General features: G+C 40.8%; 1 protein-coding gene and 1 pseudogene across 2 annotated transcripts; one reads left to right on the top strand and one right to left on the bottom strand.

Moving 5' to 3' along the window:
• The first annotated feature begins 2,351 nt into the window (after positions 1 to 2,351).
• LOC113067983 (protein FAM111A-like) lies at positions 2,352 to 7,621 on the top strand (annotated as a pseudogene).
• LOC113067984 (sperm flagellar protein 2-like) lies at positions 7,402 to 10,639 on the bottom strand. Of its 2 annotated transcripts, none has more exons than XM_026240506.1 (7): positions 10,581 to 10,639; positions 10,013 to 10,196; positions 9,672 to 9,764; positions 8,697 to 8,867; positions 8,300 to 8,482; positions 7,836 to 7,958; positions 7,402 to 7,534 (listed from the first exon to the last, which is right to left on the bottom strand). In XM_026240506.1, exons 4-7 carry the CDS (start codon positions 8,823 to 8,825, stop codon positions 7,475 to 7,477), a joined length of 495 nt encoding a protein of 164 aa, XP_026096291.1. In that variant the 5' UTR covers positions 8,826 to 8,867; positions 9,672 to 9,764; positions 10,013 to 10,196; positions 10,581 to 10,639; the 3' UTR covers positions 7,402 to 7,474. The 2 variants fall into 2 exon arrangements, with proteins under 2 accessions (XP_026096291.1, XP_026096290.1); XM_026240505.1 differs by having other exon boundaries at positions 10,557 to 10,629.
• Positions 10,640 to 27,467: the final 16,828 nt, after the last annotated feature.

The raw sequence follows: 27,467 nt of genomic DNA, 5'->3' as shown, positions 1-27,467 counted from the left end.
CTCATCTATCGCCTTGTCTTGGCGATCCATACGACCCACAGCTCGTTGCAGAAATTCTTCGAGATGAGATGGGGAGCGATCGCCTGCTGCTTCCATGATGGTCAGATCCTACTGTAACGACAGATAAAAGAGGAGGAAGCAATTGCAGGCAATCAGATGTTGTTTATTGATAGTGTCCAGAGTGTTGGCAATGGCAAGGAAGGTCTACGGTGGCGTGAGAAGAGCGGGATGGTGAAGTCAGCGGTGCAGGTGAAGGTGGTCAATGGTTGGAACCAGGAACAGACCGGAACACTGACACGCGGACGACAACACGAATCCAAACCAGGACACAAACACGGAGGACGGTAATCCAGCTAGTGCATGGAGACATAAGAGAGGATCTGACAACAGAGAGAGAGCGAGGTGAGTATAAGTAGCAGAGGTATGATGACGATCAGCTGGAGCGAGACAATCAACACCCAGGTGATGACAATCAACTAAACGAGCACATGGAGACAACGTAAGTACAAAAACAATAACAAAACATGACACGGAGGAAACACTGGATTTCCTACCGTGACAACTATGTAATAGAGGTGTATACTTAAAGCCTATAACATATAATATAACATATTTTACATGCCCCCCCCCCCCTTGTTGTTTTACAGTTATTACATATTTTATATTTTGAAATGTGTTCTACATTAAATCTGTTCATAATATTAATAATGATATTAATATTTATCACATTTTGGTCACTACACAAGTCCCATATTAGATTTCTGAATTCAACTATTATATTCTACTATTATAAATAAATAAAAACTCAAATGTATTTAAGCTAAAATTTTAACAGTAATTATAAAAAAAATAAAAGCTAATTCAAAATTAGTAATAGTAAAATAGTCATATTTAAAAAGAAGAATGCAAATGCATATAAAAATAAAATAAATAATAATTTTCGTACTTATTTTTAAATATGGAAAATAAAATGCATCCTTAGTACTTTTTCATAAATGAAAACAACCTGCAAAATAGATCAAAACAGGAAACAATAAAGTAACCAGGGCAAAGGTCATGGAGTCATCATAATATCAGCATATTTTGATGACTTCATGAGCTTTGCCCCGTCTGCTGTTTAGAATGAGAGGAGCAGATGGCTTTAGCAGAGCTGCACACCTGTTACACTTAGAGAACTGACTCCTTCCTTCCGAAATCACACAGTGCATGCTGGAGGTTATGAAGATGATGAGCGTTCAGGTCTGGCTCCAGTCTGCTTACGTGCTGCTCTCTCTGCTGCTGGACTCTCTGGAGAAAGCAGATAATATGGAGGACTGGGATCTGTGTCTGAGGTTACTGGAGCATCTGACTTTGGATCTGATCGCCCAGGTGCAGTGTTTGCTGGAGGACCGCACCGTGTGCCTTCAGTTTCTGGGCACATTGTGGGCTCTCCACCTGGGCCTTTCTGAACATTTAGACCTTCTCATCTAGAAGTATAATTTATTTATTAAAATTGTTTTGTTCTTTTTACAATTTTTATATATGTTGTTGAGTATGATGATATCAGAGACCGTAAAAAGACTTTGCTGCAGTGAAATCTTCTGGAAAATAATCCTCTGCTGATTTGTAGAAGTGACTTCTATGAGAAGGTCTAGATGTTTAATCAATAACTGATTAAGAGATCAGAAGAGAATGTCCCATTTTGGATATTCAGCTCAGATTATTCAGTGCTTTAACCCAGTATACAGGCCTGATCCTGCATGATCATTAGCGCCAAACCTGCACCTGTCTGTCATTTTCAGATAAACCTCCTTGGTTTGGTGGTTCAGACACTAGCTTTCACTGAATTTATGGATTCACAACATTTATTCTGTTGTATTCCAGATCCATTGACATGCATAGTTATTATGTCTTAGCTTATTATAGCCTAGTTATAAATTATATCATCACTCAAAAGCAAAAGCATTCACTGTTGAAATACTAAATACTATGTACAGACAAATAACTGACAAAAAATAAATAGAAAGTAATAAGTAGAATATATATATATATATATATATATATATATACTGTATATAAAATCAAGTAAAATCACCAGTTAGCTGGTTAAACAGCACCATAACCATACAGATGGGCTGAAAGCTGCTGAGAACTACAAATGCACTTAGATAACTAACTAACTGGATACCATCTACATTAAGGAAACTATAAATCTGACTGTGAATAATATAAATTATTATTTTGAAAAAGTTTCAAAATAATTCATTTTGAAACATCTTGAAAAGACAATTTTTCTTTCACTCCTAAAGAATATGAACCTCTGTCTTTAGAAGTGTTTCATCATAAATTATTGTGCTTCAAATGACCTTTACTGGGCGTGGACTGAAGAGCAGGAAATCAGTTGATCATCAGTAAGAAGAGCAGACGAGAGGAAACCAAAGACAGAGAAATACGTACAGACACCAGGCACGATCAGGTAATTATCAGTGTTGTATCGTTATAAACAATAATAAACATTATTTTATTTTTTTACAGCTATACTTTACAGAACAAAATGAACATTCTGTTGAAAATCAAACAGTGGTTCCCACTGACTTCCAAAGTAGGAAAATAAATAGGCTACTATGGAAGCCAATGGGAACCACCAACTGTTTGATTACAAGCCATCTTCAAAATATCTTATTTTATTTTCAACATAAGAAAGTAACTTTCTTGATTGATACAACATGAGGGCGAGTAGCTAAATGGATGACAGGATTTTTATTTTGTGTGAACTTTAAGCTATTACTTTGGCACAAAACTCTGCCCGGCTCACACTGTGCGATTTTGGTTGCGAAGTTCCAATTTTTCCATCAAAATGCGTCAGCAACTGCTAATTATTAGCGACACATCCACATGCTAACACGCGTGCTGAGCATTCTTACTGTGAATCGAAACTTACTGTTCAGTGGAGCTCCGCAGCTGCCAGAAGGATGTGGATGACGTCACAGGGGCTAAAAAAAACGGACGGATGCTGCCGCTTGAAGTGATTGACAGGAAAACAAATAAATTATAAATATTACATATTTATGTATAAGCATATTTATTTATAACAAATGTAAATATTTAAATAAGTATATAGTAGTCAGTATCGTGTATTATTCGATTAAAAAGTTTTGCCAATTATATTGAAGTAGAAAACTATCTTTTGGCTAAACATTAAACTCCAACTGAATATGCCACTGTAAAAGAAAGTGCACTACGAGTCTCGTAATTTTTTTATTAATAAAGTGATAATTTAAAATAGTGTGTATATTTTAAGTAATTTTGGTTCAGTGTTGTATAGATAATATTGAGAATATTTCACTAATAAGGAAAATTAAGCAATGTTCAGGCTTGAATTGAGGATGTGAAAGAAAGAAAAAATTAAGGAAAGACTAGGCCAACCTGTTTATCTTTATCTGAATTAGAAACTGTAAATTAGACCAAAGAAAGAAAAAACAGCAACAGTTTGACAGTTGTATGCTACTGCCATGATCCAGTCCCCAAGTAAGGTACAGTAATTGATAAATAAAATAAAAAATTACATATTTTTTTAATCTTCCTGAAGATAATGTGGTTATCAACCTTTTTGCCCACATGGCCCCCTATAAGGAAATATTCCAGAGCCACTTAAAGAATTAATTAAAATTGTCAGCAGAAAAATAAGAGTAGAATTAGACTACTTCTAGTTTTAAGGTAATATTGTTAAAATAACGAGATGAGATTATTAAGTTACAAGTCTTTCTCCTCTAAGCTCAGATCACCATTGTTTGTTCTGTTCTTAGATACAAAACATGTCTAAAGCATCACCCAAAAAACAGAAGCAGACTAAAATTTCGGACATCTTTCCGAGTCCTGTAAGTGACTGTTATTTTTCTCATCCTCTTTGCTTAACTTCTTCATTAGATTTAGACCTATTTCCAATGGTAATGTTGTTGTCTCTTTAGAAAAAAGAGATGGTCAGTGAATCTGGGAAGTCATCAGAAGACAGTGTTCAGGTAAGGATGTGATTGTCAGCAATGTTGGCTGTAACGAAGAACACAATGACAAGGAATAGCACAGAACAGTCTTTAATCATCAATCTATCTCAGAAACTCACATGGAGTAATACATAAATCACAACCAAAACTAAAGAAGAGATCGGACACAAAACAATGAAGGCTTAAATACAGAGTAAGTTCATTGACTGGATCTAATGACAGGTGAAAACTAATCAGAAATAATGGAAACTAATGATCAGTAGGAACACATGCAACTTATACATGGAATGTATAACATGGAAACAGAGAAAACCAAAATGCAAAGAAACTAAACTGGGCCGTGTTTCCCAAAAGCATGGTAGGAAGTTCTGTCATTACTAAGAGCGTTCAGTGGAACTTACAACCTTAGTTAGCTAACGATGCTTTGGGGAAACACAGCCCTTACTGAGACTTATTGTTTTATAGTGTATTAGGCCTATGAAACAGAAGCTTTAGGTAACTTGTAACAATCAGCATTACCAGAGCGTCGTCAATATTCCAAATTAAAAATAACAAATTACTAAAAAAAGTCACCAGTAGCTTGATCCAAATGCCACCATATGATTGTTTTCATGAAATTCTCAAAGCCACAAATAAAGAGGAAAGCAACATGAACTAGATGACTTTAATATCTTCTGTACAACAGCAGAATAGATGGAACTGAAGAAAAAAAAATTCAATAGCTTTCAGTTTCAACTGTCATAAAAAAGCACTGTTCATTCACAGCAAATGTTTTTGACTGTTAATCATTTCCAATTTTGTTTCTCACCTCATTAATAGACCATTTGTTTGTGCTTTTAGCTTTGCTACTTTATGTTGGGTCTGAAAAGCCATAACTGATATTACTTGGTCTTTTAATGATTAAAAATGTGATAAAAAGCTGTAGAGGTGTAAGCCTGTATTAACACCTCTGTTGACATTTTCTTAAGAAAAAAATGAATTATTCGCTTAAGAAAGAAGTTGGAGAAGGACCTTCCAAACATCTGGAGCAGGTAGATCACGTAACCATTGATAACAAACTTCTTCAGTGGAATTAACTTGAATGTTTGTGTACATAACAAATGTTTTTTTCCCCCTAATTTTAACAGGAAGCTGAAGTGAAAACACTCAATTTCCAGTATTGTTTAAATAAATCTTCAGCGAGATATTCAGTGTCATGTAATGTATCCTTGAATGTGCTAGAGGCTCTTAATACAAGCCATATGTTCAGGAATGAAAAAGACAAAAACAAGAACAAGCAGAAAGAAATACTCATCCGAAGGTGGAAAGACAATGTTCCTACAGCAGCTGTGAAGACTGATTTTCCCTGCTGTCTTATTGAAACTGATGAGATCTTATATATAGACTTCATCCAAAAGGATGAAAATAGTTGTAAAAATCAAACAACCGCAGCTTCTTCACTCAAGAAAACAACTAAGCCTGAAATGTTAGTCACCTTCCAGGTTAAAAAAGAAGGAGGACAGAAAGCGTGACTTTTACTGAAGAGCGAAGCCTTGAGGAGAAGAGTACAATATGTCTGTGTGTATGCATTCAAAGGAGAGAAAATCAAAACTGCTCTTAAACGTGATGGACGATTCATCGATGACATTTTCAGGAAACACTGTGCACTCTCTGAGTTTAATGAGGAGTTAAAGCATGAATGGTCAAAACCTGTAGTAGAAAATCTTGACGGAAAGTCTTTCCAGTTAGTTGTTCTCAGTGATAAGAATCTGCCAGACAGTCAAGATGATTTGACTCCTGTCACGACTGAACCTAATGTAGCTTCAGGTGCTGATGTGGCAGAAACTGTAGGCTCAAGTCAGAATCCCATCAGCACTGAGCAAGAAAAAAACCATGATGGAAACACAAAGTCCACAAATCCTCCAACTACACGGTATGCCGTTAAACCTATTGCCGACTCTGAAGAGATTCTGGGAATTCTGCGTGATCAGTTTCCAGTTTTACTGAAGCAATTAAAGCAGCGAGAGAATCTAAAGACCAAATCTGATGTTCAAAAGTTCTTCAGAGTAGAATATGGTAAAAGTGTTGAGAATTTCTTGAAGGTGAAGAAAGTGAAGCAGCTGATGGAGCTCTCTGACTCAGTGTGTCAGATTCGACAGGGGAACTCTCCTGTAGGAACTGGTTTCTTGCTCTTTGACAGATACATCCTCACTAATGCTCATGTTATTACTGATGTTTCAAAAGTTAATGCTGCACAGTACACAGCTGTATTTGGTTATGAAGACCTGGATGCAAAGGATATAATTTCAAAATCAGTTACACAAGTCACAGCTTATTTTAGTGGAAAGGATGATAAAGGAATGCATCTTGACTATGCTCTTCTTGAGCTTGTTGACATTGATAAAATTGCTGACTATCCTAAATTGCTTAAGCGTTACCGTCCAAACGCTCCTATTAACAGAGGTCAGATCTGTATTGTGGGACATCCAGGGGAAGGGGTTAAGAAAATGGACCCCTGCTTCATAATTGAGAAAGAGAATCAACAATTAATTCATATTGTGAACGAACAGAAATGGGTCTTTTGTGAAAACCAGATCACTTATGACTCGTGTTTCTTCGACGGATCTTCTGGCTCTCCAGTTTTTGATGTAGACTGCAATCTGATTGGCATCCACACTGGTGGCTATACAAACAAAACAGGATTTGGGAACATCATGGAATTTGGCTTTTCCATGCAGCCCATCCTGGATAACATCAGAGCACGGGCTAGAATGAAAGGTTTGCCAGATATCGTCAGTGTCATAGACGCCCACAGCATTAGTGACGTTGAGATGAAAGATACTGAAGAGTCTGATGAGCTTTGAATGAATCTATTCACACATCTGTGCTGCCATTTCTTTTGGGATGACTGTAAAACCTTCCAAGAGACCTAGACATCAGACTCCGATATGTTGATGTCATGGGTTTTCACATTTCATACAATTTGTAGAGACGATTAAATGGTCAAAAGTTATGTTCTGTTTCTCTTATTTTTGGTTATTGTGAGTCAAGAGTGCAGATCAGTGACAATTACGGTATACATTTGACAAAGACCAAAGATAGTTATAGATCTTTTTTTATTGCATTTTCTTTACATTTTCATTCATACTTGTGTTTTTTTTATTGGTATTCATATACATACTCATTTGACAAATATTTGTACTTTTAATTTTTTTGTGCATGTTGTATGCTGTTTCCACATCAATCATCTTTGAATCACACAAATACACCGAAATAAACTGATTTGACAGAATCGCTGTAATGTGAGACAAGAATTCACAAATGTGTATCTTCACCAAAATAAATACATTTAGATTGACATCTTTATGAGTTTACAGCAAATAACTGCTCATCATGTATTAATGATACATTTAAATAAATCTATTTCATTGCCAAATACAGCTTTAATGATTGTCCAACTTGTGTACCCTGTCTGATGCATGTAATGGTGTTGGTGTGTGTGTTTTGATTGTTCATCATGTTGAGAAGCTTCTGAGGTCTTCAGTTTGCTGAGCCTGAAAAGTTTTATGAATGTCCTGTACAGAAGACACAATCATAATAAATACAAATCACCTTCATTTGTATTTCACACAAGAAATTACAATAAAGACCCTTAAAAGGCTTGACCAGTGCATTTTTCTGTCTTGTGTTGAAACATGTTTTCTTGGAACAGAATCAAAGCCACAAAACTTGTTTCAAATGGAAGTTTTAATGTCAGCAGGATGAATCTGTTTAGTGACTGGAATCATTAGATCATTCAATCAGTAAAATAATATATTTTCTATAAATGAATTCAAATGTTGTTTTCTCATCACTGTGAGATCATGTTACACTCACAGGAAGCAGGTACTGTGAGGATGCTTCCATCAGGTCCTGCACAAAGGGATGCTGGGATAGCGTGGAGAAAGGAATCTTTTCCTCACCTTTAAAACCCAACTCCTTAAACACCTTTAGCAGCTCCTGAACACACAACAACACATTAAATACAGCTCCATACAGACCCTTTACACCATCTACTGATCTACAGAAACACAGATCATCGCTATATAAAAAACTAAAGTGAAATACTTTCCGGTGAATATCTACTGGACACAAAGATTTCACAAATAGACCTACATTTGTGAGACAGTTATGAGTGACTAACACACACACACACAGATTAAATATTTTTGCCATCTTGCCATTTTAAATAAAAAGGCTTTGTATTTGTGTATATTTTTCATTAAAATGGTCCAAATGAAGTGGGGTGAAATCAGGTTGCTGGGATCTTTTGTTTTTGGAGCAGAGCTGTTATATTCTACCTCTTTGAGTTCATCTGTGCTCCTGTGGTTTGTCTGGAAGCGGTTCAGCCGTGAGGAGACGTGATCAACTCCATGATTCAGAACTCTGAGCACATCATCAACAGACACGCCAGCTTCTTCAGACTCCACCTCTTCATCAGCATCACACTCCTCAACTCCAGCGCCCTCCATGTACGGCACAGACTACAGCATGTTTGAAACAAAACCAGAGTGAGTCGCATGAAAACACATTTCAAATATTTCACAATTCTGGTAATATTTTATTTTTGTGCATTACAATAATGAGAAGTCAATGCTTGGCTGAATAGAAAATGTCAATTCAAATCTAAAAAACAAACAAAAACCTGGATGTTCTTTCTATGCTTTCTTTCTGTTAACCTTGTCAGACTGGCTGTACCTGTGTGAGGGGGCCGGTGTGTTTATAGTGCAGTGTGTGTCCGATCACGAGGCTGAGTGCTCTGGTGAAGCCCTGAGCCGGTTCGGGACGGCAGCAGAAATACAGCAGCATGCTCAGATAGTCCAGCATCAGCGGAGATGAGTGTGTGCTCGCAAACAGACTGAAGAAAAACTACACACAGAAACAATGGAAGAGTTCATACACAGACTGTCTATTCAGAACATCTTTTGTGAAACATCATAATAGCAGTCAAAGTTAAGGGTATTGTTTACTCAACAGTAAACATTTGCTGAGAATTTGATTAACATTTTTAATTTAACTTAATTTATTTTAATTTAATCACCTCCAGGACATCCAAGATGTAGACGGGTTTGTTTCTTCACAGAAACAGGTTACTTCATTACATCACTTGCTCACCAATGGATCCTTTGCAGTGAATGGGTGCTACCAGAATGAGTTAAAAACACCCATAAGGCTTGAAGTAAAAAATGCCTTGATGGATTTTTTTCTTACAAACATGCAGCATTTCTCTTTGCAAACACTGAGAGATGGGCTGTGGATTACTTATGGACTATTTTAATGATTTTTATCAACTATTTAGACTCTCATTCTGACGGCACCCATTCACTGCAGAGGATCCATTGGTGATGTAATGCTGAACTTCTCCAAAAGAGTTCTGATGAAGAAGCAGACTCATCTACTTTACAACTTGGATGGCTTGAGGTTGAGCACATTTTTAGCAAATTTTCAATTTTGGTGAACTACTAATTTATTCAGCTGCATATTCAGATATATTTTCTGCGATAAAAGCTTAATGTAATACTATGAAAACACAGTATCATTGAAAAGATGCTGTTACTGAAGGATGGGAGAGGTAGACAACTGCAGTAAAAAGAAACAGACAGGTAAAAATGTAAATAGTAACATGATCAAAAACAACAACAGTTCAAAACAATCTTGAACCTGCTGCATTACCTTCTTAAGATTGGCTAGTCTGTCATAGGGCAGAGGTTCAGCTGGGTCATCAGGGACAGGAAGATCTCTTTCACTTGGAAACCACAATTCAATCTGATCAAAAAACAAAACATATATTAAACTGAACTTATAGGAACATATAAATGTAGCAAAATTATACAGATGAGACTTGCTTTCATTCATTTTTACTGTAGAAACAGCCTGCTGTTGAAATTAAATCAACTATAGAACCATATTTGAATTATTTAAATGATGTAAAAGTGATTATATTACAAAGATCTGTTGTTCATAGGTCTGTGTGTAGTTTAATGTTTCAGTGATGCTCTATGAGTGTAACAGACCTGTGCATATTGTTCTTGTGTGATGAGTCCGGTTCCTGCAGTGTCGACAGCTCTGCAGCGCTGGAGGGTTTTTAACAGCTGAGTCTGAGAGGGAAACGGCCACGGCAGAGCCGCACTGAGCAGGAACTGACGCCAGTCCAGCGTCTCAGAGCCCCGGAGCTACTACACACACCAGCTCATCAACCTACACACACACAATAACACGTTATCATGCGAGTACAGACAGTCACATTAGTGCATTTTTGGCAAAATCTTGTGGTCAAAAATATCTATTGTCAATTGTATAACAATGAATGAAGCTCACATAGAAGTCACTTTCATATCAAGTAGTTTTCTGTTAATCAGTGCAGGGAATTTGAGTGATAAACTTAAAACTGTTGTGAAATCTGCATGGGGAAATCTTCCACCTTTTTATATACCCAAGCCAAAACAATGAAGATTTTTCAAATGTATAAATTTCACCCATATTCTTTAAGCAAGTTGGTTGGCTGGTTGGGAAAGGAAATCAAGTATGAACAAATGCTACCAAAGATGCACAACATACCATGGAGGTGGAGTGAAGATGTACCTGTGAGGGAGTGATATGCATCCAGGGTTCAGGCAGGACGTCACTAAATGTAATTATCTATGAAGATTCGGGAGGAGCGCGTCAGATACTTAGCCTAATCATCACAGGTGGACCACAATCAAGTAATCAATCCCACAGTATAAATATCGCTGACTTACCTCTATCCATTGACGGTTTATCAGCATGCTGGTTCGCTTCGTCAGTCACCTTATCACAGACCCAATTTTCGTACCAACGAAGAGCGCTAAACAGGGGATTTATAAGACCCGTTGCTTTTGCCGGACCCGAGATCATTTCTACCCAGCCAAACACGGCCGTTGAGCAGCATTAAGCGTCATCGCGACAGCTGCTATCCTCGCCAAGCCACACATCGTGGCCAATAGACCGTGCAACTCCGAGCTCGTCTTGCTCGATACACGATCGTGCCGCCCGAGACCGAGCTCTGGATTGCAGCAGAAAGAATCCAACCACGGCTCAGTGTTTCACCACGGCGTTCCGGCCGAGTGGCAGTGTGAGGCCGCTTCCTCTAGCGGCGCAGACTAATACATTTCCAGGCGAAGACGCTAAAAAACAGGTTCTTCTTTTTCTTCATTGGATTTTTACGGCAGTTCGCATTCAAAGTGTTGCATCTAAAAGCAGTTTTGCGGCTAAAGTTTTGTTAAACTACGTCTTGACGTAGTTCTGTCTTCTTCTAGTAGCGTTTTATGGTGGTTTTGGCAAACCAACGTAAAGGTGCATTACCGCCACCCGCTGATCCGGGGTGTGGATCCCGCATAGATTTGGACTACAGATCCACCGTTCCGTCCGTTCCGTCGGATGATGATGCCACTTTTAACCACGAAGCCAAAGGCATTAGGTTAGATTATCGTAATGCCTTGTTCTCAGGCCTTCCAGCTAAATCGTTGAGCAAGCTTCAGTATTCTGCCGCACGCTTGTACTTCTCCTTTACTTTATTCCACTATTCATTTCCTTCTCTCTGGGCCTCGGGTGAATTCATGTAGTATAACAGCGTAGCGCTTCTGTGTTACATGTGACGTATAACACAGAAGCGCTACGCTGTTTTACTACATGAAAAAACTCAAGGCCCACAGAGAAGGAAATGAATTGTGGAATAAAGTTTTTTTTTTTTTTTTTTTTTTTTTTTACGCACAAAGTATTCTCGTCGCTTTATAAACTTAAGATTGAGCTACTGGAGTCACTTGGACTATATTAAAGATGTCTTTAATACATTTTTCTGGGCCAGCAAGTTTCAAACCCTTAGAAGCCGATGGAGGAGTGATCCAGCTCTCAGATTTCATCAAAAATATCTTAATTTGTGCTCTGTAATTACTGACAGAATTTTCATTTTTGGGTGAACTAACCTTTTAACCTCAATCATGTTACTTTCAGTCCTGTTACTCACGTGAAAAATAATAGGACTGGGTAATGATTTAATATTAATTGAGAGTACTATTCACATTTTTTTTAATAGTTGAAATTACTTAAATTGTAGACATTTTAGAATTAGTGTTACAATGCGAGCACCATACTTACAGGGAGTCAGTCCACCACAGAGTAACTTAAACTTTTTGTCTTTCTTATCTTTTGTATATAGTGGATAGAACCCACACTATGCAGGTGCCAGCTGCGAGGGAAGGAGAGAGACACCTGCGACCCTCTCTATTCCCACCTTTTTGTCTTTTCTTACATCTCTCTCCCTCACTCTCTCTTCTCTGTCTCCTTCTTTCTCTTTTGACACACATTCCTGTTACCAGTGTCAATCCCTGTTGCCCAGTGTTTTATTCATGTAATTAAATTGTATTTTACTTCTAAAAAATAAAAGTTATGTCACTGTTTTTATCAGTTTTGTTTGGTCCATCATTTATGCTGAATCACAGTAATAGATAGACATTCACAGTTATGTACAGTAATTCTACACCTGCTTACTGCTAAATTACAGTAATAGACTAATTTCACAGTTAAATACATTAATTCTACATCTGCTTGCTGCTAAATTACAATAATAGACACTAATTTCACAGTTAAATACATGAATTCTACAGCTGCTTACTGTTAAATTACAGTAATACATAGACACCAACTGTAATTTCACAGTTAAATACATTAATTCTACAGCAGCTTACCGCTAAATCACAGTAATGCGATGTCAGAATTACTGTGAAGTCACAGTATACAGCTGTCATTTCACAATAATTTACTGTAAAAATATATTTGACCAATATTTCGATAAAACATAATTCCAGTGATTAATTTTCCATCATGTCAGGAAAACTATTCCTATTCCTGAACGGTAAACGTCAAAGTGTTAGCTCATGGACAAATGTTGATCATGGATCTAGTCAGAAAGAATCATGAACAGAAACATCTTTATTTTGGGTATATAATTTCTGCCTCCATGCCAAAAATGGGGGGTGTCTGGTAAGGGGTTAACGTTACTGCTATAATCATGTCTTTCGGTACAACGCCTTAAAAAGACTAAACATGCTCAATCGTTTCCAAAAGCCTCTGTTTCCACAGTCCATAATACAACGTGAAAACAGCGTTCCAAACGTATCCGCTCGGGAGTCCGTCTAAAGAGCACGGAGGCCAAATGAGAGGAAAGATGCTTTTCCAACAGCAACATAATAAGGTGGACAAGGCCTGAGGAATTGTCAAATCAGGCAACAAATTGCTAAGCTGGTAACACAGTAGGCTACCCATCCATTTTTAGCTTGCCCCATCAAATATTACTAACACTTTTTACTCTTCCCACAGCCAACATCTACAGCAGCCGAAGCAAGTAGCCTTTTATGTACCTCCTCACTGCCGCAGCAGTGTCTGCTCCCGCAGAAGCCTTTCCTGTACCTCCCCACCGCCACTGCAGTGTCTGCTCCCGCAGGAGCCTTTCCTGCATCTCCCCACCGCCGCTGCAGTGTCTGCTCCCGCAGGAGCCTTTCCTGTATCTCCCCACCGCCGCTGCAGTGTCTGCTCCCGCAGGAGCCTTTCCTGTACCTCCCCACCGCCACTGCAGTGTCTGCTCCCGCAGGAGCCTTTCCTGTATCTCCCCACCGCCGCTGCAGTGTCTGCTCCCGCAGGAGCCTTTCCTGTATCTCCCCACTGCCGCTGCAGTGTCTGCTCCCGCAGGAGCCTTTCCCATATCTCCCCACTGCCGCAACAGTATCTGCTCCCGCAGGAGCCTTTCCCGTTCTCCCCACTGCCGCAGCAGTGTCTGCCCCCGCAGGAGCCTTTCCTATACCTCCTCACTGCCGCGCAGTGTCTGCCCCCGCAGGAGCCTTCCTACACCTCCTCACTGCCGCGCAGTATCTGCTCCCGCAGGAGCCTTTCCTATACCTCCTCACTGCCGCGCAGTGTCTGCTCCCGCAGGAGCCTTTCCTACACCTCCTCACTGCCACGCAGTGTCTGCTCCCGCAGGAGCCTTTCCTATACCTCCACACTGCCGTAGCAGCCCCACTGCTGTAGCAGCGTCTGCTCCCGCAGGAGCCTTCCCTACACCTAAATATATATAAAAAATAAATAAATAAATAAATAAATAAAAATAAATAAATAAATACCACACATCACCTCTGCCTAAAGGCATGCAATGCATCCGAGCTTGCGGTGATAGCATCATGTATCGACAATAGCCAAGACGATATTAGGCCCATTTTCCAACCAACGTTTTTATAATAATCATTAGGCGGCCTACCTTAAATCGGCTATCAAACTGCTCCGTTATCCCATCTCAGCACTGCATTTCCCGCTCGCCCGTGCTCTCAAAGGATGATGTGAGCCCGTAGGTAAAAAAAAAAAAAAAAAAAATTCACTGGACAAGCGAGATGACCGTAGTGCCGACTACATGACCTAGCAGTATTTAAATATAGTACTTATACTTAATACCAGTGTATCAGTACGTCCGAAAGTATATATTTTTTGATTATTGGTGATTCCATAGGCTCTTTTCGTGCACCTGCATGGTCAAAATGGTAAATAGTAAGCTCAAAGTATAAAGAATCTTTCTCTTACTCCACCCATGCACGATTACATCGTCGATATGTACCATCGATCTCACGTGCTGACAATGACCACATTGCCGATACATGGCACCTATTTGGGGTACACTGGCACAGGAAATCCAATTTATTTTTGCACTCTTAATTTCGGATACTATGACTGCACCAAGATTTTTTCGGACTCATTATCGGAAGCAGCTCATTGGATTTGCTAAACAATTATTCAAGTAAGCCTCACAGCGTCTACCCTCGTAGACAAATAAATCTTTAGTATCGAACTCCCTGCCAGGCCCTGCAAGAGGGCTCCCGGTTGAACCAACCTTTGCCTTCTCCATTCAACTATCAGCAAAGCTTACTCGTTTGACATCGCAAGTATTACAATCCTGCCAGATGCTTTCCCACTTAATCAATCTTGGACTTTCCATCCGACCACCAGCGAAGCTTACCCGATTAAAATAGGCCGATTAACCAAAAAAAAAAAAAAAAAAAAACGACATTTACCTATCGAACACCAATGAGTACATTGCAGCCCAAACAAATTTTCCCTTCGATGGCAAGATGTACCCATCCAATACCGCAAGTTACGCTTTCGCCGAACACTAACGAGCTCTTCGCAGATAAACAATCTCAATTTTCCCTCCGATGGCTGGAGAGACTACCCATCTGGTGTCGCACTTTTAATAAATATAATAAATAAAAATAAAAATAAATATAGAAAATAAATAAATAAATGATAAATAAAAAGACACCAGATGCTGGCCATAGCCTCCCGACCAGATAACCTTACCTTTTTCAATCCTATGGCCGGCAAGGCTTCTCTCTTCGATGCCAAGAGCTTGAGCTCCCATCGGATGCTGACGAGAGCCTCCTGGCCAGACAACCTCACCTTTTCCATTCTGCGGCCAGCAAGGCTTACCCGTTCGTTGCCAGGAGCTCACACTCCCTTCGGACGTAGGTGAAAGCCCCCGGCTACCTGCTTTTCCATTTCTGTCTTTCGTACGGAGAAGTTTACCCGCCCAACGCATGGAGTCAAGGCTCCCATTGAACGTAGGCGAGAGCTTCCCGGCTAGACAACCTTACCTTTTCCGTCCTTTGGCCAGCGAGGCTTAACCGTTCTATCCGGGAGCTAAGCTCCTGTCGGACGAAGGTAAGAGCCTCCCGGCCGGACAACCTTTTCCGTCCTTCAGCCAGAGAGGTTTACCCGTTCGATTCCTGGAGCTAAGCTCCTATCGGACGTCGGTCCGAGCCTCCTGGCTAGACAACCTGACCTTTTCCACCCTTGGCCAGCGAGGCTTACCCGTCCGATGTGAGTGCTCCCATCGGACGCCGGCGACAGCCTCCTGGCCAGCCAACCACGACCCTACTGTGTGTTTCAGGTTACTAACCTACAAGCAAGCTGCTTAAATGCTGCAAGTACCTAACACACATAAACTCTCCTTCCTTCCTATGGTCACCAAGGCTAAACCGTCTCTTGCCAGGAGTAGCAAACTCCCTTAAACGCCGACGACAGCCTAACGACCACGCAAACTTACCTTTTCCAACCTACGGCCTGCGAGGCTCACCCAGTTTGTCCCCGCCGGACGCTGGCAAGAGCCTCCTGGCCACCTATCGTTACCTTTTCTGTCCGCCATCCGGAGAGGCTTACCCGTTCGATGCGCGTGCTCCCTTCGGACGCCGGCGAGAGCCTCCCGGTTAGACAACCTTACCTTTTCCTTTTCTATGGTCAGCGAGGCTTACCCGTTCGATGTGTGTGCTCCCTTCGGACGCTGGCGAGAGCCTCCTGGTCAGACTTGCTTTACGTTTCCACCCTACGGTCGGCGAGGCTTACCCGTTCGATGTGTGTGCTCCCTTCGAACGTCGGCAACAGTCTCTCGGCCACACAACTTACCTTTCCATTTGACGGTAGGCGAGGCTTAACCGTCCGACGCCACGAGTCTCGTCCTCTCGTCAAATCCTGCAAAAAAAAAAAAAAAAAAAAAAAAAAAAGCTACCCTCAGCTACTCTCACATCTTTTAACCCCGTCTGGCGAGGCTTACCCGTTCGATGTTCTGAGTTTGAGGCCCCATCGGATGCTGCGAGAGTCCTCCCAGTCGGGTTTTCCTTTCCAACCCTCCCCGTCCGCCGAGGCTTACCCGTCTGTCGCGTGCGCTCCCTTCAGACGTCTGGCGAGAGTCTCCCGGACGGGCCTATGCTTGCCAGCCGCAAGTGAATCTCATCCAGCCGATGCCGTGAGTCGGGATCTCCCTTCGGATGTTGCCAGAGTCCTCCTTGTCGGCTGGCCCAAAAGCTTTTTATCTGCCTAACCGAGAGGACCCAGACGTCCGTCATCCTGAGTCTCAATCTCCTGTCGGAGGCTTCATGGGCCCTCTCGGTCAGCGTTAGGCCCTTCACCCACTGAATAGCAGGGGCTATCAGCCAGTAGGGCCCGTACGCCGACACCGTGACTATTCCGGTCGAGGCAACTCGGGTCCTCCCGGTCGGGCACCACAACCACGCCGCTCCTCCTCATCGGCCGGCAGGGCTCACCGATCCAACGCCAAAAAACTCCAGTTGAGCATCGGCCCGAGCCCTACCGACCGGGCGCCAACAACCACGTAGTTCACTAGCTGCAGCTGGTAGGGCCTACTCTCTCAACGCCCAAGTCGCTCCCTCCGGAGTACGTAGGCCCTTCCAGCCTGCCAACGAGATAACTTCTCAGAAACCAAATCAGCCCCCGCCAGTACTCTGCTTTTTGGGGGGCATTCTTTAAACTGGCGGCTGTCCTCCTGTACATTTGCCTTTTTGGGGGGTACTCTAGCTTCGGGCAATTCCCGAGCTCGGAGCCCTTCCCCGGACAGCACGCCAAATACGCATACCATACCTCAGCTAATTATATGTAAGCGTGAACTAGTGAAATGTAATTATCTATGAAGATTCGGGAGGAGCGCGTCAGATACTTAGCCTAATCATCACAGGTGGACCACAATCAAGTAATCAATCCCACAGTATAAATATCGCTGACTTACCTCTATCCATTGATGGTTTATCAGCATCCCTCCTCCACCCCATCTCCTCACTTCAAGTTCACTTTACAATATACGGGGAAGGGGGGGTACTCTAGCTTCGGGCAATTCCCGAGCTCGGAGCCCTTCCCCGGACAGCACGCCAAATACGCATACCATACCTCAGCTAATTATATGTAAGCGTGAACTAGTGAAACATGTGAGGAGAGGTTAACTCATGCAGAACTTCAGTTAACTCATTACTGCACATCAGACCTGAACACATCACACAATTCACAAACAACAAAATACAGTTATTAGGTTCTACTGAAACATGTTGCTTTCAGTTCACTTCTGCTTGGTTCTTTTTCTGTTCATCCAGTTTTGCACTTGTTTACCCAAAATTACATGAGAGTGAATAAATAATGACTGAATTTAATTTATTTTTGGTCAATTATCCCTTTTTTAAGTTGTTCGTTTGAGTAATGCTGATTCTGACCAGTAGGTGCAGTCTTGCGCAGCTGAGCGCAGAGGATGTGCAGCTGTTGGACGGTCAGAGTGCTGTTTCTGGGCTGCTCCAGCGGGGATCTGCGCGGAGCGGGAGACGGACTCGCCACCACAAGAGTGTCTCCATCCACACAGAAATCAGCGCTCTGCAGCACCAGCTCATGATGGATCTGAACTCCATTCTCAATGTGCTGCCGCACCAACTCTGTCAGCTGGTCAATACTGGTAAACATACACTAACATATTATACACATATACAGTTATGAGGTTTTGAAACTTGTTAAAAGGGGAGGGGGGGGGTGAAATGCTATTTCATGCATACTGAGTTTTTTACACTGTTAAAGAGTTGGATTCCCATGCTAAACATGGACAAAGTTTCAAAAATTAAGTTGTAAGTTTGAAGGAGTATTTTTGTTCCCAAAATACTCCTTCCGGTTTGTCACAAGTTTCGGAAAGTTTTTTTCGAGTATGGCTCTGTGTGACGTTAGATGGAGCGGAATTTCCTTATATGGGTCCTAAGGCACTTCTGCCGGAAGAGCGCGCCCTCCCATATAGCGAGGCTGAGCACAGACATTTCACTGATCAGAGCGAGAGCGTCACGAAAAGTCACAAAAGAAGTGTGTTTTTGGTTGCCAAGGCAAGACAACCCTGCACAGATTACCAAAAAAAAAAAAAAAAACAGCATTTCCCTGCATTTCGAAGTGGATGGAGTTTATTTTTAAAGAGCATCAACGGAGTTGTGCAAGTGTTTTTGTTTGTTCCCTGCATTTCGAAGATGCTTGTTTTACAAACAAGGCCCAGTTTGACTATGGATTTGCGTATGGTTTATTTCTTAAAGGGGGGGTGAAATGCTACTTCATGCATACTGAGTTTTTTACACTGTTAAAGCCACAATATGTAATTTTTCTGCTTTAAAAATAGCAGAAATCACTATATCTATGTTATATATATTTTTTAGTTGTGTACTTACATCATCCCGACAGTTTCCACAAACTTTCAAATCCGGAGAAAATTATAGTTTAATTCGAAGACACGGCACGTTTCTTTATTTCCGTTTTGTCGCCCGTCTATGACGTCATATAAACTTTGACCCCTCAAGTTTATCTAACTTCCTGCGGAATCGCCAAATACAACGGTGAACAGAAACAAAGACGAGACGCTGAAGAAAAAGTAGTAGCCTTTATCGAGACTATTATATTTTATATTTATATTGTTTATATTCGTATTTAAACCTCTATCAATAACTTAGTTATGGATCATGATTATGCTTTGCCTGCACGTTCTGTGAAGCGCAAACGCACGGGTGAAATAAATGACCCGAGATGGTTTTGGGACAAGAGAAGCAACAAGACACGGTGTTAGATCTGTGTCTTAAATAAACACACGGACACCACTTTACTTTTTCTCTCCTTTACTCTCCTTCTTTTACTCCCTCTCCTACACTGGTTCCTTCTTTCAGGCCACAGCGCCTTCTAGTGACAACTACTTGAAACATCGCCAGTAATACTGATACATTACATCCCCCCTTTTCTTTGGATATAAAATCACATCACTTAACTGAACATATTTAAAACTAAATTCTATACTAACTCACTGAACATCTCTTGAACCCCCCCTTTTTTTAACAATTCTCAACATATTTATATACTTCACTTGCCATTTTCGTTAGATCAAACACTCTAATATCTATGGCATTTATTCCTTTCAGTCCATGACATAATCAGATAACTTCTCGGGCAATCGTCTAGTCCTTTGGGGTCTACCTGGTTTTGGTGTGTTTGGAAAATCAGCCTTGGGACTTTGATCATGAGAATTAGAGTCAGGACAATAACTATTTGTGCTCTGATCTGTCTGTTCACGTCCAGTTCCTACGTCGGCCGTTTTATCGGTGTTGAATCTTTTAACATGAGTGGTGTTTCGCGTGTATCTCGCCCCAGTAGGTGATTCCACAGTCACCTGATTTCCAGTTTTGCTCACGACCTGGTGTGGAATTGGATTGAATGGGGTTGTGAATTTATCCTTCTTCTCTTGTTGCACAAGCACTGTGTCACCGACATTTACTTTTGAGTACTGTGCCCCTCGACGATCATCTGCATACTTCTTTGCTTTCGCTTTTTGTTCTGCATCCCTATCGCATACTTGCTGATCTTTGCATGCCTCCAAAAGGTTGGGCAACTTTCCTCGAATCTTTCTGTTAAAAATCAATTCGGCTGGGCTTTTTCCTGTCGTGGTATGTTCTACACTCCTATACATCGTGACATATTTCCTCAGCTCTTTTTTCCAGTCAAGTCCCCCAGCCTGTGCAATTCGAATTCTTTTCATTAAAGAGGAGTTTTGGCGTTCCACCTCTCCATTAGCCTGAGCCCATTTGGGAGTAGTTTTCACATGTTCGATGCCATTGTTCTCACAAAATGCACCAAACTGCTCCGACTTGAACTGAGGTCCTTGATCTGACCTACATGTAACAGGTAGGCCATGTCTACTAAATATAGACTCCAGGCTGTCTATAATTTTTTCTGTCGTTGTTGACATCAACACATCATATTCATAGTAGCGACTATAATGATCCACCACGACAAGTATGGAGTGACCTATTGGGAGTGGTCCTAACAGATCTATGGCCACATCCTGCCAGGGTCCATCTGGTAGTGGCGTTGGTCTTAGTGGTTCAGGTGCGTCCGGCCTGGATACCACCTGGCACCCGTGACATGACTTGCAGTACTTCTCTGCGGCTTTATCCATACCCGGCCACCACACTTTGGACCGGAGATGCTGTTTAGTGCCCACAATTCCTAAATGTCCTTCATGCGCTAGAGCTAATGCCCTGAGTTGTAACGCTTTTGGTATCACTATCCGTGTTCCACGGAGGACCAAATGGCCAATACAGCACAACTCGTTGGCTATTGGAGCATATGCTTTACAGTTCTCAAAATGTCCACTGTTAACTGCAAAACGCACCTCTTTCAACTCCATGTCGCTCTCAGAGGCTCTCTCGACTTCTCTGGTGGTTAACGCATTAGGAGTTGCACTCACTGCAATGAATCTGACGTCTTCCTCTGACTTATGGACGTGTCTCTCAGTTTTTGCTGTTTCCCCCAGCAGTCTTGACAGCGGATCTGCAGTGTTCTGCCTGCCATGTAAGTACGTGACCCTGAAATTATATGGTTGTAATCGGAGTACCCATCGCTCTATACGTGCACAGGGTTTAGAGCGGGGGCTGTATATGGCCTCTAGCGGTTTGTGGTCAGTGATCAGCTCAAATTCTCGGCCATAAATGTAGGCGTGTAGTCTCTCACATGCCCACACGAGAGCTAGTGCCTCCTTTTCTGTCTGTGAATATCTACGTTCACAGTCCGTTAAGCAGCGACTCACATAGCATATTGGCACCGTCTCCCCTTTTTGGATCTGAACTAAGACAGCTCCCAGCCCCACTGGGCTCACATCCGCGATCACTTTGGTTGGTGCGCATTTATCAAAATAGGCTAACGTGCTTGCTCTGGCCAATTCTTCTTTTAGCGCCTTGAACGATTGTCTTTGTTCTGGCCCAAACTCAAAGCATGTCCCTTTTTTGGTCAAGCGTCTTAGTGGTTCTGACAATGTCGCAAACTGCGGGATGAATCTGCTGCTGTAACCCACCAGACCTAGGAAACTCCTAACTTCTGAAGACGTCTTTGGTTCTCTTGCCTCCCTTACAACTCGCACTCTTTCTTCTGTTGGACCGATTCCTTTCTCAGACAAAAGAATTCCCATGAATATCAATTTGCTCATGTTGAACTGGCACTTCTTAGCGTTTAATGTCAATCCCCGTTCGCTCAACCTTTTAATGACCGCATGTAAACGTTGATCGTGCGTTTCTTTGTCACAAGCATGAACAATGACATCATCTGAGATATTTTCTACCCCCTCAATTCCTGCTAAGGCTTTGGCAATCTCGTGTTGATACTGTTCGCTGGCGGAGGATACACCAAAGATCAGCCTTTTATAACGATATACGCCATTATGCACCGCAAATGTAGTGATCTCTCTTGATTCAGGGCTGAGCTCCAGTTGGTGGTAACCCCACTTTAAATCCAGCTTGCTGAATATAGTTGAGCCATTAACGCCTTGGAGAATTTCATCCACTGTCGGGATGGGGTAACGCTCCCTAACTATAGCACGGTTAGCCTGCCTCATGTCCAGACACAATCTTATCTCTGAGTTAGCCTTTGGGACAATGACCACAGGATTTACCCATGGTGTGGGACCGTTGACAGGTTCAATGATGTCCATGTCCATTAGCTCCTTTATTCTCTGCTCTACTGCTCTTCTGAGATTAAATGGAATGCGTCTGAGTGGCTGTGCTACTGGTTTTACACTCTGGTCTATGTGTAAGGTGACTTGATTGGTGTTTAACTTGCCCACCCCACTGAACACTTCTGGATATTTTTGCTGCAGTGCCTGCTTTATTTCCATCACAGCAGAGATGTCAGCTCCTATTTTCAACACTCCCAGCTTAATAGCAGTCTCCCTTCCCAAAAGCGGTTCTCCTTTCCCTCTTATCACAATGAACTCAGCCTGCTCCGTTTTATTGGATATATTCACCTCACATTTGAATGCACCCTTGACTGTTAGGGGTTGGTTGGAAGAGTATGTGTACAGCTTTCTTTCAGCTTCAGGAACATATGACTTGCATTTAATTTTACTCTGTTTAAGATCCTCCCAGGTATCCTCATCAATTACATTATTTGTGGCACCTGAGTCAATTAACAGTGTTAGTTTTACTCCGCCCACAAGGAAAGTCAACCTCTCTGACATTGTATTCTCTTGGACAGCAAATGAATAATCAGCTTCCTCCACATTATTTACACAATTCTTTTTTTGGTGTTTCGTGCGACACATCTTGGAAAAATGGTCTTTTCCGTTGCATTTATGACATACCTGACCCCGTGCTGGACATATTTGGTCTCTGGCTAAATGGTCCTTGTGTCCACATCTGTAACATTTCCTATCTACTTTTTCATCTTTTCCCTCTGCAGGTCTGTTTCTGGTGTATCCTTTCTCTTTTTTGTCTCTTTTTTGCACAATTCGATTAACTGCACCTGTTTCAGGTTTCAACGACATCACTGACATCTGCTCTTCAATCCTCTCACACTGTGTCGCTAATTCTACTGAACGAGCGAGCGTTAGACTCGCTCGTTCAGAGTTGAAAAGACATCTTGTAAATCTGGTCCCGCGAGGTGTAGCATTAAAGCTCTCCTCCGTTGTTTAGTCGCGTCCGTCACATCCCCTGTGATGATGAGTCCTTTCCCATCTGCATACAATTCGAAGGACTTTAGCCATCGCGTCCATCTCGGTCCTAGCTTGGCTGGGTCCGAAAAACATTCAAAGCTCTGGATCCCACTTTTCTCTGTCATTGTTTCGGTATATATATATATATATATATATATATATATATATATATATATATATATATATATATATATATATACCAATATGGAACTGAGGAAATTAAAGATATAGATTTCCACGAAATGTTTATACTTCTAAAAACCGCATGATTAGAGACGTTCATATTTCATCACGTCTGTTATTTGGAGTTATTTTAATTCCCTCTGTGGGTTCTTAATAAGAGAGAACGAGACGATTAACCTTCTGAGGGAGGACAGTTGGACTTTGAACAAACAATCTGCTGACCTTCAGAAATAGGGAACTGAAATTAGGCTGCAAGAGCTAATATGTATTTTCGGAGAAAGATGACGAATGTTTTGATATCTGTCTGAGACGTGGCTGCAGAGATGTGGCATGAGTTTGATACAGATTTGCAGGACTATAAGAGGAGGCAATCCACCCCTCTTTGCTTAGCTCAGACTGAGTTCAGACTAGACCCTTCTAGCTGGACTTATCCTTTTCTCACCTTTTTCTTCCCATATTCCGGGGCTCACTTGAACTCTTTGATCATCTTACAGGTTTTTATTCATATCAGATACATTGTCTTTATTGTTGTTATCTTGAAATGCAGGTATTTTATATGCTTGTTATATACTTTGTATTATTTTACTAATATTTTGAATTGCTTTTGCATATTGTAATCAAGGATATTGTATTCATTTTAAATGAGTAAAATCCACTATATATGGATTGCTTTTAAAACTATATTAATTTTGGATTTGCATCTTCTATATTTGAAATTGATTTTAATACTTGATAATCTGTTTGCAAGAAATGAGTTGTTGTCATACTTCTTATTTTCTTTGAATAAATTTGCATACTAAAAAACACCACACCGTCTGACCAGGATTGAAGTCTCTAATGTTTTGCATCAGTTTTTGGAGGCACCCGCTGGAGATCGTTGAAGTTTTCATTTTATTGAAGTTTTGATGCAAACGCAAGGCAAAATAAAGAGAGGTGAGTTGCCTGCCGGGTCTAGGAGATATATCTGCGGACCCACCTCGTTCACTATTCTTGACTGCAGCAAGAGAACGAGCTTGGGGCATAGCCGGTGGTATAACCGTAGACGGTGGTTTAACCGTATTTGAAAATCAGCGCGCGCTGGGGGACGAGACGGCGATCCGCGGCATTAAATGTGTTGTTCACTATTGAGGGTTACTGGTAGTGTGGATAAATATCTGCGCTTTACATCCTGCGGGGTTACCAGGGGTGTATTGCGAGCACTTTTGGGGTTACCGAAAGTGCAACAGTATTTTGAGACACACGCTGTGAGGGTTTACTTACAGCGTGCTGGTCGGGTCTGAATGCCGTTCTCTTGTTTTTGGATATAATCTCTGGGATTAGACTTGGCAGTTTTCGACACAAACAGAACCCCACCTTGCGACTAAATTAAAATCAATAAATTGTCAGACGGTGCATTAAGTAAAAATAAGTAGAAGTTAAGTAAAAATAAGTAGAAGTTAAGTAAAAATAAGTAGAAGTTAAGTAAAAATAAGTAGAAATTAAGTAAAAATAAGTAGAAATTAAGTAAAATAAGTAAAGGAATTAAATAAAAATAAGTAAAGATAAGTTAAAAAAAAATAAGTTAAGATAAATAAAGAATTAATTTTAATTAAGTGTATCTGAATTGAATAAACCTTTTCCTTGTTGGATTTGTCAGCACATGAGATAATGGCACCTGTTCAAATAAAAGAAACTCCAAATGAATATGTAATGTAGAAGAAATAAGACAGAAAATGGTTAAAGATGGATTTAGAGAAATTTCGGTTCCACGCAGACAGAGTGAATGGGTGTTGACCCCTTAACTGTCACTCCCGTTTTTTGAAGATAGACTTGAATTTGCATAATACAAACCTAAAATTTTACAATTCATGACCGAAAATATTTTGTAAACATGATTTTGATGTGCCATTTACATGGTAACGCAATGTCTGATTTTAAAATGGGATTTAAAGGATGAATTTTGATTATTTTATGTTTTCGAGTGATATATGACTTCTGATGATTTATAAAATGTGATAGAGAAAAAGGCAACGAGGAAGTCTTCTTTTGTAATGTAGATTTCTGAGGGTGTACTCTTGTCATAAATTAATTTTATTACTTTTCCTACATAGTCTTTTAACAAGAATATTAGTAAATATATATTTGAGAGTCTTAGACTTTTCCAATGGTATATAGTTTGTCACGATTAGATTTGATTTGATTGTAATATAGTATAGTCAACGCAGGCGTCCCGTATTCGGGACGGGGTGACAGTTAACCGGTTGAAGGAAATTACTGATCACAAAGAACAGAAGAAATAGGCACGTGTTTTATGTTGTTTATGGATAAGGAAAGTCAAAGGGCTTTTGACAGACAGAAATGGTAGAATTGTACAGGTTTATAATTTAGTTTGTTATTTCTCCTGGCAGTTTGTAAGAAGCTGAGGCTGAGTGGGGCAAATATGTGAAATTATATTCAAGGTTACCATGCTATAAGCAGGTGGCCAAGTGGGGGTCTATCGAACTATTGGTGTGCGTGATTTACCTAGCATTGTAAACACGCTGCCAATTATGAAATCTAACTGTACTAATTACAACCGCAAATGATTTTGCTACTTAATTTAACGAACTGCGTATTGAAGTACAGCATGTGATTGGATCAGGAATCCAAATTTTTACTAAATGTAACATTGATCAGACAGGGCCCTAAGCCCTTTGTTAAATATACTGAGCATTTCACTTGAGCTTTGAAAGAGTTTGTTGCTACGAAAGAAGCTGTTGATTTGAAATCTCATATACTGTTACACACTGCACACGTGGGGAACCAGAGCTCAAGATATTGTTGACCAAACGAAAAGAGCAGATGATGCAATTGGATCGCCCTCTGTCTCTGTAATTACCCGTTATAATCGTCAGGAAACAGGCCACTACGTAAAGAGGTGCCCTGAGCGAGATGGAGAGCGATGGGTTTAAAAAAAAAATGTTTAAAAAGGTTCCTCTTTTCAGCAACGGCGACGGCTACCAAAGTAGCCCCCCCCTTCAGCCTCGCTCTCAAAATAGAGGTGATGCAGAGAAAAGGAAGTCGACATGCAGGCACAGCTTAAGCTGCTGATGCCACAGGCTGACCAAAGCACTTGAGATCATAGCTACATATTTATTTAGCTACTCTAATTTACATTTTACAAATAAACACATGACTCTTCGAGGATTATCTGATGACAGTCTTCTCACACAGTCTCAATTAATTCCCTTAATAATTTATTCACTTAAGCAAACCATTTTGGGTGCAATTCTGGGTTGGAGAAGGTCAAGTTGGCAATGTATTGGGAATGGATATATTGGAGAAATGAGAAACAGATATTTTGTTAACTAAGAATCAAATAGTTAGTCAAATTTTGCCAGTTCCCATACCAGTTGTCAGCTAAAATGGAACTCCTAAATTTAACATTGGAGCTGTTACAGCAAGTGAGAAAGAGTCTACTGACTCTCCAATGATACAATATTTTTCTGAGAAATTTTCAGATTTGTGGTCAACTTCTAAACTTGATGTTGGTCTTTGCAGAATTAAACCTCTAAATGTTTCAGGTCCTACACCTCCTCCAGTATTCCAGTATCCTCTTCGGAGAGAAAGAGAGAGCGGCACAGGCAATTGTGACCCAGCTCGAGAAAGGGATTGTGGTAAGATGTGCCTCTCAATGTGATTCACATGTGGCCTGTAAGAAAGGCAGATGATAGCTATAGGCTTACTATAGACTATACCGCATTGAATGCTGTGACCACCAAAGCAACCCCATTGTTGCCAATCAGTCAACCATTTTTAAAGAATCGTGCGTGCCGTCTCTTATAATTCAATATTGTGATGAAATTTTTCTTACATCTCCAAATAAGGTGCAGCATCTGAGTGTACTCACTCTCTTGTTGAGAGCACTTCAAGAGGCTGGCGTCCTCCTGAACAAACGGGAAGTACAGCTGTTTCAACAATTATTAAATTTCTAGGTCAGA

The sequence above is a fragment of the Carassius auratus genome, linkage group LG30F (assembly GCF_003368295.1).
Source record: "Carassius auratus strain Wakin linkage group LG30F, ASM336829v1, whole genome shotgun sequence".
Classification (NCBI taxonomy): Eukaryota; Metazoa; Chordata; class Actinopteri; order Cypriniformes; family Cyprinidae; genus Carassius; species Carassius auratus.
Note: the sequence above shows the minus strand (reverse complement) of the source record. Positions and strands in the feature narration are given on the sequence as shown.